Source organism: Cygnus atratus, chromosome 4 (genome assembly GCF_013377495.2).
Source record: "Cygnus atratus isolate AKBS03 ecotype Queensland, Australia chromosome 4, CAtr_DNAZoo_HiC_assembly, whole genome shotgun sequence".
Taxonomy (NCBI): Eukaryota; Metazoa; Chordata; class Aves; order Anseriformes; family Anatidae; genus Cygnus; species Cygnus atratus.
In genome coordinates, this window is record NC_066365.1 from 64,117,796 (window position 1) to 64,132,124 (window position 14,329).

Below are 14,329 nucleotides of genomic sequence, written 5' to 3' on the forward strand. Positions count from 1 at the left end.
ATCTGTAGCAGAACAAACATAGTAAGCTCCACTTTTACTCTTCTCCAGTAGAATTGCATTATCAACCACCTTTATTTTTACTCTATTGGTTAAAAAAAAAACATTATTACTTAATTCTATTGATTTGATATGAAGTATGCAAGTAATATCTGTAAAAGAATTTTTATTAAGTCATGGTATGTGTAATGCATAAAAAGCAATAAGTTACGTGCCAAATTTTTCTTCACGTTTCAAAACTACAGGTCACGTACTCAGATACTCAAAACTACCATGTTTATATTTTCTAGTAGGCATATGCTTTATTGAATGTAATATGTAACTTTTGACATTTTCACTCTGCAGAGTAAAGAATGATACAGCTTGTTGCATATAATGTCTAGGTATACATAAGTCAGAAGAGAGACAGCAAAACACATTTATCACTATATTTTTTACAGAGGCCATTCAGATTTTACAAGATAAAAAAGATCTCTTTCCCAAGACTGTCCTACATAGAAATGATTCATGACACATCTTCCTCCCCTTAACTATAGCACAATAAACAGCTTCAATGCACAAGTAAGTACTGATGAGAAAGAACTAACTGCACTCATTACAGGGAACATTAAAAAAACACCAAGCTGTAGGATGTAGGACACTGCTTTGCAATTAAGTCAAGAGTCAAAAGCAGTTTTTCCCTCTGACTTGACAAGAGAAAGTTTGATTCTTAGCCACGATTGGTTTTGAGACCCTTTTTTTTTTTTAAAATTGCTCCCAATTTTAGTACTTCAAAGAGTTTGGCTTTAATATTATCTGTCCTTTGGCTTTGTTCTCATCTCTCAGAAGCTCTGTTTCACTGCACAATCAGCATTGTCATTAGCTCTGCACCCCAAGTAAAGCTCTTTAGCTTTTTTTTTTTTTTTTTTTAATTATTATTAAATAATCTTGATCTCTAAAGTAGTTGTCAAGGATTAGAAGTAGAGGTCATACATCTGCAAAATGATCACTGTGTACTGAAGTGGTGTGATTAAATAAAAGCCTGAGACAGTGTAGATGCTTTTGCACAACAACAATTTTCTCTTGACCTGTTCTGCGCACTGAGAGCTGAACTTTAAGTATCATTGGCATAGGTGACTGACAATAACCACTTTTTATTTACTTTTCTATTTTTACCCCTTTAACTATGCTCCAGCTTGTACCTTTCTTACCAGCTCTTTCAAAGGTTTATGTGTGCAGGATTCAGTGTGGTTTCACATTTGATAAAATGAATGCTATCGTCTCCCTCTGTAGCAATGGACATATGCATGTGCTTATTTGTTGGAAAATATTTCCATCACAGCAGCACAAAAAATGCATAAAATATACAGGTATGTCATATACCCCCTTCCATAGGAAAAAAACGTCAAAAGTTTTACAAAGCATGTAGACAATTTTATATTTTTAATTATCATACCAGTCCAGGAAAAGCAAGGAAAATGAACACATCACAAGGAAAAAGAGGATCCATACTCTAAATCCAGCATTGTTTTTGATGGCCTGTGAGGAAAAGATTATCTTGATTACTCTCACCAGTAAAAAGTACAGTACATATTTCAAAAAAAGACAACCCACGATGACTGTTAGTGGCTTCAGAACAAAGAACAAAGCTGCCATTACTTTCAGGTGAATAAAAGTCAGGTTGGTTATACCACTTCAGATTTCTCATGATATAGCTTCTCACAAAATCTTGAAGTTGGTGATTTAAGAAAATAAATCCAGATCCCAGGCAACAGAAAAACATCCGAAAGGTGAAGAACTACGTCAAAGTGTACATGCTTAAAGGTTAAGTTCCAAAAGTGAAACTGTGATTAATCCGTCTAATATCACTCTAATAAATCTCTTGTGATTTAAAAAATAAATAAAAATCAACACAAAGAAACTGACAACAGCTATTTCTAGAGATTGCTTTAGGACTGTCTATCAAGTATTTCACCCTCAAAGCAACTAGAGCAAGGAACAACTACAGCAAAGTAGAGCAAATATTTTTCTAGGATTTGCCTTCCCAAAATTCAGACTGGCAGAAAGGAGGGATCCTGTTTTTCTCTCTCATTTTTCAGATTTTTACATGGAATATAACTTTTCATGTGATATAAACATTAATGACAGTTACATTTTTTAATGACCTTTTTCTACCGTTTCTCGGTGTGGTTTGGGAAATTTAGTTCCACCTACAAATATGAAAACCAAAGCAAAAATAATGTAAGTTCATGCCATCTCATGAATACCAACTTTTTACTATGAACACTGGGACAATCCGTTGACCTGTCTGTACCCTTCCAGTGTCCTATTTAACGTCAAGTGCTTAAGGGTTACACATAGGCACGGTGACTGTATGCTAAGTGTTAATAAATCTATTGATTTAAGTCCTTAAAAAAAACACCACCACCACCAGCAACAACAACAACAAAAAAAAACAGCACCAAAACTGAAAAATCCCTCACATCTTCCCCACCATCTGCCATACCACCATACCGCTTGGACAGCTGCTGAAAATAATACTCTAAATCTTTCCTACTCTACTCCAAGAAATGTGGAAATAAGTTCCCAAATCAGAAATTTTAAGCACCTAAGTTATGCTTGCTAATGTATGTTTGATGCACTTTTCAGACTAGCTGAGCAGTAGCTAACTCAACCTTGAATTACTAATTCAATGTGCTTTCAGGAGAAAAAAGAACTGAGCCAATTACTACAGAGGCTAATTTGGGAACTCAGTTTTTGCTGAAATCGCAGCTCCTGAAGGAAAGCATCATCTCATTAGTAGGATAACGGGACAGATTTGTTTACTAGGTGCATGTGAGATGCCTTCAGCATAGTAAAGAGACTCTTCTGGTAATGCTTAGTGTTCAACTCCAGTTTCAACAATTGCAGAATTGTCTTTTATTCTGATTTTTTTTTTAATTAAAACCAAAACAAATAGAAAACCCCACAAAAATTTCAGATGAGCTTAAATGCATACCACGCAACCTTCATGTTTAAAAATAGCTAAGGCCAAGCAGATTTCTGCAGACTCATTTAGTTTCAGATCATGGTTAGCAAGACAAGCAGAGTGAAATGTGTAAATTAGCTAAGCATATTCACAATTTTTTCGAAATCATGTCCTGATTCCCCAATACACACAGTATCTTGCATTAACTTGTGCGTGCTGTTTAAAGCAACACTTGGGCAAAACTGAAATTCAGGAGAAAGGAATTAATTGAAAAACACAGCTTAGACATTACCTCTCTTATGTCTTCATTGCCTTCTTTGATATTCTCCGTTGCACCCACAACTAATTGATGGATATTGTCAATATCAGTTTCCTATTAAAAAAAATAATAATTGAGAAACATTGACAAAGTTTAGGAAAAAAAAAAAACATCTGTAAGGATTTTGGAGACGAGCAGAACTCAAATATAAAACAAAATCTGGTATTATTAACATCTTAGCTTTATTTATGCTTTCTTCAATGATGCAAAGGCATAGAGGCAATTAAGTTGCAATTTTTTTAATGTGTTGTTATGAGCCTGAACCGAGGCCACTAAGATCAATAGGAAGTCTCCTCTTTACCCAACATCAAATCTGGCCTAATTTTTGCTGGCTCTTCTGGAAGAGGTGCTACCATTCACAGAAAATATGCTATTAAATAATACAGTTAATAGAGCACTAATTTTGAGACAGAGGGATCACTACGACACCCGGCACTCTCCATTCCCAGTATACACTGATACGTAATGGTAGTAATTACCATCTTGATTTTGCTTTTGGAAAAAAAAAAAAAAAAAAAGAAAAACTTTCCCTTCACATTTGTGCCAAAGTTCATTACTCTTATGTTTACATCTTGCACAGAACCAAGACCAAAACACCCCCAGGAAAACCTTCAAGCGTTAAATTACACTAACCTGTTGCAAGACTTTTTCAGTGAATATCTCTTGCAATCTGGAGATTTCTACCACTTTTCCTTCAATTTGTCTTGGCAAAGAACAGAAATACTCCATTAGACACTTCTGCAAGCATTTCTCACTACTACAGCTTTAGATCCTCCAACCAGAGTAAAGCCTGGTTCAGCAGGCATGGCTCTTTGTTAGCAGTCTTATGTGGTGATAAGGTGTGATTAGAGCTCTGACAAGTGTCTACACTACAGGAACACAACCCCGTGTAAACCCCTACAGTTCATTTCCAGATGTTACACAGATCTGGGCATTCCTGTTTTGTCCCCCCCTCCACCACACCGTTACAATTCCTGCAGCAAGGTGCCCAGCAGCAAATTCATCGTGCGTGGATGTTATCCTGGTTACAGGACCAGCACATACAGCGACCTGTCAATAAATGGAAAATTGTACCTGACTTCATCAAACAGATTGTTCATTTCACCAACAAGCCGCTGGTTCTCCTGTTCAAACTGCGAGAGAGGAAAAGAAAAAAAAAAAAAAAGTCTTGTTAGAGTTCACATGCTTGGACTCGGTGAACTTTCCTCAGCCCCCAGCCCCAACAAAGCAACCTTCACCTTCCTTTACAAAGATCTCCAAGGATGACTACCATTAGCTTCAGTGAACAATATGAGCCTGCACACTTATCATTCATCATATTCATCATTAACATCATAGTGTTATCATTTTAACACTTGTCAATTATCCTCCCGTTATGAATGAAACCCCAAAATAATTTGCAGATTTTGCTCGAGTTCTTTGCACTAAGGAAAAATGCAGGGGATGAATTTTGTCCTTTTTATTTTAAAAATTTGAGTGGGGAAAGCTCTCATAGCATGTGACACCTTTACACCGTCATTTACTTTATTCATGTTCTACCCATGGCATAAAGTTAACAGCTTGCAGATTTTGCTGTAATATAAAATATTTTGATGTCTACTACTTCGTACTTTACCAATGCGTTGGCTTTATTTATTCCAGCCAGCCTCTTTCATTTAAAACTACACTTTTGGCACTACATTTTTCAAATGCGCGAGCACAAACACAAGACCTCATACAGGAGAACAAGCTTTGATTTTCTAGATATACTTCCCTGTCTGATCATTTGGGACTCAATGTGAAATGAGCTATGGTGCAGCAAGTACGGTGACAAGATTTGCTTTAGATACGCTGCTAGAATACAGCTGAGAAAGGCATCACATCATAACAGTTAGTTGGAAGCGCCATCGTAAGGACTGTATTTTAAACAGGACCCATTTACCACGTTCTGAGGTGGGATTTTCCAGGTGCCTAAATAAATGAGCTCGATCCTGCCACCTTGCCAGCCAGACACAGGAGCGAGCCCCGCGGTGTGCTTCTCCCTTCTCCCCACGCTCAGGTGTGGGCAATGCGCTCAGATCGCTGCCGCCTGCCCCTGCCAAAAGGTTCCTGCCAGCAGGAACCAGAGTACCTCATGCTGAAAGGGTCACAAGTCCCCTTCTGGCTGGAGGGAGGGGAAGGTTAGTTGAGGTATTCTGCCAATTAATGCCCCACGACCAAAGCCTCAGTACCAGCCGGACATGCGTGGTATGGAAACAACTAACTCTTTGCACGTTCCTCACAAAGCTCGGAAAGCCCTGTCTCTGCCACTGCACAGAAGTAGCACCCAGGATACATTTATCCTGAAGTTATTACCCACTACGCGCCTCTGACAAGCCTCATTTCTAAATCCTGAGTGATACATGCAGCAGCCTGAATACCAGAAAACAGGATTAAAAATCCAAAGGATGTGACACTGGCGCTGTGCAAGACAGCAAGCCCAGTTCTAATGCAGTTAATCTACTTATTTCAAACTAGCCTACATAACACTTCTGGATTTCAGTGTGATTCAATCAAGTTACAATTTCATTAGCAGTATACACGCAGCATTCCTCTCAGCCACCTTGCAAGGTCTCATTATCCTTCTTGGGACAAAGCAGTGTGTTGTCAGAGATGAAAACAGCAGCAGAGCAGCACTGCTTACAGATCAGTCTCGGTTTCCAGTCTGTGCAGTAGTAATTGCTCACCATCTGAGCAAAGGCCCAACGCTGAACTTGCAAGAAAATGTCGTGATGCCCAGTGAAGACAGTAAGTATTTGAAAGGAACTGTTATCTTTTGCAAAAAATGAAGGAAGGAGGAGGGAAAATAATGTCTGAATCGCAGAGAATTAACAATAACAAAGAGGGTAGCGCTATATCACTGGAAGGCAAATAAGCCTTTAGAGCAGTAATACAGAAGTACCTAAAAATGAAGAACCTAGTATTTCAAGGCAATTTAAGGAACAATGCAGTTCATCGTTAGGATGCAACATGAAAATTAGTGGCTAGTTCATACAGGTCATCTGACCCACAGCTTACTTCACAGCGCCAATCTGTAGGAGTAACTCAGTTAATATAATTAAACTGCTGTGTTTGGTGACTCTGTATTATGACATCCTCCCTGCCCCAATCATTCCACCAGCACCTCTAGCCCGATTCTTTTAAGATCTTCCTTGTACAGCTTGTTCAACTCCTTGTACACGTTGTTCCACATGCTGATTTACACATCCTGTTAAATGATCCAAAATGCTCCAGTTTAAACTTCCGCCATATCAAAAACTTTCATAATACCTACACAGAGAAAAAACAAACAAGTGTACAAGAGTTGGACTCAATGGTCCTTATGGGTCCCCTCCAACTCAGGATGTTCTGATTCCACTTGGGGTGCAGTGGAAGGTCTAGGGGAGTCACAGAAGGATTTGTCATGCTATCTCTCCCCGAGTACACACTCCTGTACACAAACTGCTGCTTGTCCGATTTCATGGGATGACATTTTCACTCCCTGACCACTTTTTTCCCGGAGTTTTCTGCTAAATTAGTAAACTGAATCTCACCACAGGAGTACATGGCACAGCTGAACCAAGGAAGAGCAGAGGGCAAAGAGCTGAGCAAGACTTCTGGACTGCCACAGAGCAACAGAAAAGGGGGGAAAAAAAAGAAAAAAGGCAAGCCACCTGTCATACCCATCACCTTCATCCCCTCCTTCTCACATCCCACACCATCTCCGCTGTGTCCCACGCTTCGTGCTGTAACATTTTTCATCTCGCTTCAGTCCCACCAGGCCCTCAGAGAAGCACTACCTGACTCCTTACTGACAGCAAATTGCATGTCGAGCTGCATGACCTAGGGGAACACAGTTACCATGTTAAAAAACAGAAATTTGTTACCAGTGAGTGTGAAGTGACACCTGTTTTAACAGGATAACAGTTAATCTCTTAGAAAATGCTTTAGTCTTCTAGCAGGCAGTCTATATAATAATAATAATAAATGTTTTTCTATTTCTTTTAAAATACATCTTTCTGTACTAGAGGTTCACTAGCTGCCTGGTTGGCAAGAACAGCTTTCTTTTCTCAGTTAAAGAACTGAAGAAAGTCCAAGATCCCCGATGCTATCATGCGCCATAACTTCCACGGTGGGGCCGAGCCCTCAAGGGCAGGAGCCCAGCCCCGTGGGACAGGTGTGGGACAGCGAGGAGCACAGTGCACAGCTCCCTGAAGCCCCACTGCTGCCCACCCTAAAGATTCAATGGTTCTGCTAAATACAAAAGTACCAGTGTTACAGTGCACTGGAGTGTCATTATCACTACTGTCTGTGGCATCTCTACAGAGCAGAGCATTTGTTAAAATATTAACGCAGTGATATGTTCTTCACAGCAGCACGTGGCTATAGGTATCTCATCACTCCTTTACGCTGGCCCCTCTGTAGGTCTCTGATTTTAAGGGATTCACTTCAGAACAAAGCCAAGGAACAGGACAATAAAATGGATCCATGAGCTTTAGCACAGAGCCGACTGCACTGACATTAAGTGACTAAGTGGAGCCACCAAGCTGTAATTGGTTTTCTGACTTCTGTACGAATAAGTATTTCTCCACAAATATTCAGCATAAAAAAATTCCCTATTCTGCTGTCTTAGCAGAACTGAGATGATAATTAATTTAGGAGGCAAATTTTCAATAAAGAAACAGTGAATACTTTTAATCCCTTACAAATAGCACAAATCCACTTGAGAAAGTACTATTTAAAAAACCCTTTGATATTTGAAATCCTCCACTGGCACAGATTGCTTTTTAAACTGCTAAATAGTCCTTGCAATTTGAAATCAGGGCTGAGGGACGGCACGGCTCCGACAGCAGCAAGATGTGGTGACACAGCCAAGTGAACAAGAGGTGAGAACAGAAGGACACGTCGCCTATCGTGTGTCACAAAGGGATTTACATGATGTGAACATACAGCAAGCTCTAGCAATCTGTAGAGCTCAACGATTTATGGCTTGTTAAAGTAGCCTCTTTTATGACAATGAAATATTCTGCTACCAGGATATAAAGTGACTGCTTAAGATATTTCTCAAAGCCTAACGCATTGAAAGAATCACAGTTCTTTTTTGTTAATCACAGTTCTTTTTTGTTATCCCATGAGATAAATCATGAAATGTACTATACCTGAACTAAAGACAAAAAACAAGATAAAAAGTCAGAGAAAAGTGTAGATTTTCACAGCAGAACCACATTTTCCCCACTCTACACAACCACAAGACATCTGCTCACAACAACTATGAAAACATTCAGGTACCTGTGCTCAGAGTTATAGAGTGAGATTTACTGTGTAAATCACACGACAGCCTGCAACTGATGTAAAGATCTCTGCTTAGGGTAAAATACTGAAATAAATTGCTGCTATAACAACATGATAGTGCTTTAATTCATTATTTTATCCACAGGAAGGATCACGGAACCACGAGTGAGAATTGTTCGGTACAATTTGACGCAACACGTTCCAATTTAAAATCAATACAGCAGTTCCTTACACTTTAACCTACCCTCTTCTGAGAATCGCTAGTGGGTTTTTTTTTTAGTAACTTAAATGGAGTTGGTCCACTCTTCACAAATCAAATGTTTAAAAAGTAGAAATTAACTTCTCTGTAACAGCAAACATAATGCAGAGGAGAAATAATTAGTCCTTTTAGCGGCTCAATTTCCTAAAGCTGTAAAGGTTCATTAAGTGTTCCTAAAGACCCTTAAATTCCTGCATTAAAAGCACAATAAAGTCATTAAGTATTGCATATTACTAGGAAGTATTTACTTAAGCAATGAATAAAATCAATGCACTTTCAAGTACTCAAATTACGTCCTAGTTACACCTATAATTTACACCTTGGACCCAAATTTACATGAAAATTAGAATAATGGCTTCCAGTGGCATTAAAGTCCATTAGGAGTGAGGTTACACAGTATCCAACTTCTACTAATAAAGGTCAACTCATAGCTATAACTTTACTTGAAAATACACTGAAAGCAGTCCTGCTGTGGAATAGTCCCTATGTATGTCGCTTGCCTTTGCAAATTATAGTGTTCCTAAACCCTAAAAAATTAAAAATAAACAACAAAAATCACTTTAGGTCCGTGGAGCAGAACAATGGCTTGCTCAGTTCTGAGCATCAACATTTTAGTAGCAAAGTTTACATTTGAAAACCTGTTGTGCACACATACATATATACAACTCCTGGTTTACACTGCAGCAACCCCAATGTATGCAATCCAATCCAACTGTAAAAAATTACCTGACAAGAAATTACCTCCATTAAGGTCATTAACAAGAATCAAGCAGCTTGCTTCCTACTTGACAACTTACTGGTGGAGAAAGAAAAAGCATCTACATTAACACTGTCATGAATGCTGACTCACTTCTTTTTTAAGTCTTAATCAATGTATACTCCTTCCAAGGTATAACGTGGAAGCAACCGATGCTTGTTAGCTTTCAGCAGAGGTGGAAATGTATTCTGTATTTCTTCATAACTGCCAGAATCAGAGATTCATGCTCAGTGTAAGAAGAATCATAGAAAACCATAGCAAAAAATAATAATAATAAAAAGCATAGCATGGGAAAGGTCTGAAAGGACAAAGATTAATAATGCATTTTTTGTCTAATGGTTCTCCCCTAGAAAGAGCTGGGAAAATGCCTCGCAATAAGCAGATCAGGACTGAAGGATTTCTGGGCTCCTGAATCTCCAAGTATTAAACATTGATTTTTGTGTTACTCTGGCTTGGAACCATTCCACCTCACCAGGCAATAAAAAGAACTTATTCCAGGGAAAAAAAAAAGTCCCAGGTTATCTGCGGGTTATCTTCCTTCACTCGATAACAGAAATAGAACAAAACTCACAGACCTGGACAACTCATGTAAGTCGTGAGGTGTGCTGGGCCTTACTCTAAAAAGGATAAAGGGATGCATTCATTCCCAAAGAAAGAAATGCATTCATTCCCAAAGAACCATGGCAAAGGATGTAACACATTTAAAACTTACTAGAGCGCGAGGCCCACAAAATGCAATCTAACATTTAGCAGTCAGTTACTAGCAAGCACTTTCAGAGTTGTCACCTCTGATGCTTGTTACCTCCCAATCCTCTGGAAGCTTACACCAAGGGGGCTAATAATATGGTGCCTGAACACAGAAAAACGAAGGTATGTGACAAATTCTGTTTAGAGAGAAAAAAGAAAGCAGGAATAAGCCTTCTGATTTCAGACTGGTGCTCAAGAACAATGTGATAGCATCAGGAGCAGCCTCTGAAGAGCCTTTTCTCTTTGACAAACCATACCGTAATTATGTGCAACTTACTCATCTCTGACGGGAAGTGATGCTTGCTCTGTTTGGGAACATCTCTAGTCATTGCCAAGGAAGCCTCAGATAATCATGCTGCAGCAGCCCTGTGCTGCAGCACACCATGTTGAAAACTCTACAGCCACTGGCTACTTGTAAGGAAGTTTTACTTTCTTTATATGAAACAATTCAGTGTGTGCTAATACAAAGAGAATTTGGAGCCACGTTCAAAACAAGAAATCATAGGAACATCAAAAAGCCTAACAGGTTGTCAGCAATCACGTCAAATTTTGTAGCGTATCAGTTCAATTGTGAACAGAATTGGAACAAACAATACAAAAAACTGCTGATAGTGGCGGAAATATAGCAAAGCTAAAAATACATGAGGTTCTGCTGTGTCTGAAAGCCTGTAGTTATTCCTTCTAATAAAAGCAGTGTGATTTTGATCAACCTAAAAAAGAGGAATAAAATGAAATACAGCTATTTGTGTACTAGAAGTAGTCCAAGTCAAAAGCAGCCAGTCTCAAAATGTTTATTGTTCAGAAATTTTTTAATGCATTCCTGATGCTACCTTCACTTCCATTGTCTCCTGACTAAGAAAGCATTTCATAATTATAATTTTTAAAAACAGAATTTCATTTTCAAAGGGCACTTCCAATTGCTGAAAAAATAGTTGGTATTAATGTCATGGCTGCATGCAAATATTTTGCAATTTTAAATATTAGCAGCTCCCAGAAGAACCAGGAAGCCATGTATAAATGACATATCTTGTCATGGCATTATCCTGCATAAAATGGAAGTTGTAAATGAACTTGGGTGAATCTGAACTTTCTTAGCACATGTGGATACAGCAGAAAATATAAAATGGACAATAATGGACTTACCATTTGTATTTCTTCAGGTGACAGTTCATCTTCACCTTTTCCATCCCCCCATAATCCAAGGTTAGACTGAGCATCTGGCATATTCCTGTCTGTACAAGAACCACCAAAAGCTTGAGACAACGCAGGGCACTGAACAGTGAAGTAAACAACATTTTTCATGATTTCAGAACTCCAATGAAATCGTTACATCTCATTTCCTACTAACCAAGATTCACCATATAGTTACAGCACAAGATTATACACCAATAACCTTTAACTCCTGAACTGGGACAGAGGTGTACCCATATGTTTAATTTTGTGAACTACGTGAAATTGCACTAAAATATTGACAGCAAAACATGTAAAACAACTCACAACACACTAAGACTTGTTAGGGCAGAAAATACAATCACATTAGAATTGTAACAAGAACACACAATTTTCAAAATGACAGCCTGTACACAAACAAGGCTATTATCTTCCAGTGAGATTTGACAGAACCACCAGCTCCTCATTCCTCAGAAAGTAAGAGCGGACTCTCAAAGACTTTTTGAGCAAAGTTTGTAGGACAAATTTGGCTTCCTCACTCTGTTCAAACTGCATAATACAGCGCAAATCCTACAGCACTCTGTGCAAGGGGTCCTCCTGAACGTAACAGGAGCCAGATCTGAACCCACAAACTAACCCTTCCACATCGTAGCTGCTCCATTGATTTCAACAGCACTTTCCCTTTGATTAAAGCTAACCATCTGCATAAATCTTAGCAGGAGTTGGGCATAAAACATCTTGAATGGCTATTTCTAGGATATTTCCCTCTAGAAGATTTATTTTTAGGCTTAATTATATACTTCTAATTATAGACTAAGAAGTTAGAATAGGAAAGAAAAATTGTACAGCAGGAACCTACTGTTTCTGAAGCTGTTCTAGCATCAGTGCTTAAAATCCTAATGATAACACTGCAAACTTCAGAAGGCCTCCTTCCCCACTGGCTGTGGCATTTTTACAAAACCCAAAATAGAGAGAGATTTGTACCAACCCTAAACAGATTCAAAGCTGAACTGCTTTGACTTATCACATGCAGATTACAAATTAAAATACACTAAGGTTTAGTTTTTACTTTTTCATAGATTACAGACTTCCTGAAAGACTTTAGACTTTATCCCAGTTGTTCATGTGTTGTTTTTGTTTTTAAGGCATTTATAAGTATTTTTATTTGCTTTACTATAATTTTCTAAACCTACATTATTTTCAATCGCATAAGCAGCACTGATGCATCATCATTAAGACCTTCTCTTGGGAAGCCCCTGAATGGGGTAGTCCTATTTATGAACAAATATATTAAAAGTATTGTAAGAAGAAATTTTCCCCTTTTATTTTTCATTATAATATTTGTGAAAACTCTTGAAAAATAAATAAGAGTATTGTTGTGTGTGTCTCCTTTACAAATGTATATTTTCATTCCCACCAACCAAACAAAGATGACAATGACAAACCAAACAGTGACAATGTTATAAATGACGGATACGGGTAAGGCATACAGTCTTTAAAATGAATAATTAAATAAATAAAATCTGCTCTTTCTTACAAGTAATAAGGAAGAAAAACAGGAGCATTTCTAAATATTATTTAGAAATAATTCAACTCAACATTTTCCACTGGATATCATTAGTATTTCCAATCTGTTTCACAGAGACACAAAATTATTTGTTTGGATAATCAATACGTTTACATTATATCAAAATTAGAATGACATATTTACTGGATTCAAAGAAAAGAAGATAATTAGTTTATGGAGCTAAGAAATAAGATGTATTCCTATTTTATCCCAGAGGAACCAATTACTTTCAGACACTGTCAGCTTTGTTAAAAAACAGCACCTGTATCCAATGTGATTGCTAATAAGCACATATCCAAGCAAGAGGTAAGTGAGAAACATGCATCTCCCCGGAGTTACTCCTGTCACCATGGTACATTTCTGGCCACTTCGAAAGTTATTCTGTAAGCTTTTGTGGAGCTGGCATCAGTACTTTTCTACAATTCATCCAGCAAAAGCCAGACAAAGAAAAAAAAATGCTAACTACGTTTCAATTGCAGAAATAGATGTAATTAATGAATGATGGAGAAACAAAGTAAAGATCAAATAATCTCAACCTTTTTCCATACTGACGGGAGGCATCTGCTAAGCTAGTGGACCGGTTCAAAAGCTACTCATTATTTACATGTATTTCCATAAACTAAATGTCAGATTTCTAATATGCAAATAAATACAGTCAGCATATTAAAGTAATCTCTAGAGAGACTATTTTCCTACCATGAAGCATGTCCAGTATAATGCCAATGTAAACAGGTGCTTTGTCTCAAAAGTAATCACATTTTGCTTTGGTACCTGCCAAAACACCAGACAAAACCAAGGTTGTGCTTCAGCACCCCATGTAGGACATTCAGCTGTCTGCCATGATGTTCAAGGTAAGGACAGGACCAAAACCTCTCTCAGAAGACTGTTACAGCTGCGATATTTAAGCAAGGAACCCAGACACTCTGATGACCTTTCATATTTCATAGATATAAATGGTTACCATGTTCTAAAACATCAACGTCCTCAGGGTTAAAGAGTTTATTTCTCCACACAGTCATTTCTCCAATTTCTTAAAAATTTGAAGTTACTTGTAAAACAAACAAAAAAACAACCACAAAGGTTCTACGATTTAAACTGAGCTTTTGTTTACTAGTCATTTCATTCATGTTATTATGCTTCAACAACCACCTACCAGTGAAGTCACAAGGCTGATTTCTATAAACAGCAGCAACCAACTGAGCAACCAAATGAGGAACCACATATTCTGTGCATCTAAACTACTTCAGACAGGTTTATTTTGATATACAACTTTCCTA

At 38.0% G+C, this 14,329-nt stretch overlaps 1 protein-coding gene across 1 annotated transcript in view; it reads right to left on the reverse strand.

The window, feature by feature from the left end:
- Nucleotides 1-277: 277 nt before the first annotated feature.
- Nucleotides 278-14,329, reverse strand: part of STX18 (syntaxin 18) — a 67,418-nt gene continuing 53,366 nt past the window's right edge. The window contains exons 7-11 of the mRNA XM_035547124.2: nt 11,459-11,547; nt 4,338-4,396; nt 3,897-3,966; nt 3,237-3,317; nt 278-1,515 (exon numbers count right to left, since the gene is read on the reverse strand). Of these exons, the coding sequence (XP_035403017.1) occupies nt 1,420-1,515; nt 3,237-3,317; nt 3,897-3,966; nt 4,338-4,396; nt 11,459-11,547 (395 nt within the window). The 3' untranslated portion in view covers nt 278-1,419. The remainder of the gene's footprint in view (nt 1,516-3,236; nt 3,318-3,896; nt 3,967-4,337; nt 4,397-11,458; nt 11,548-14,329) is intronic.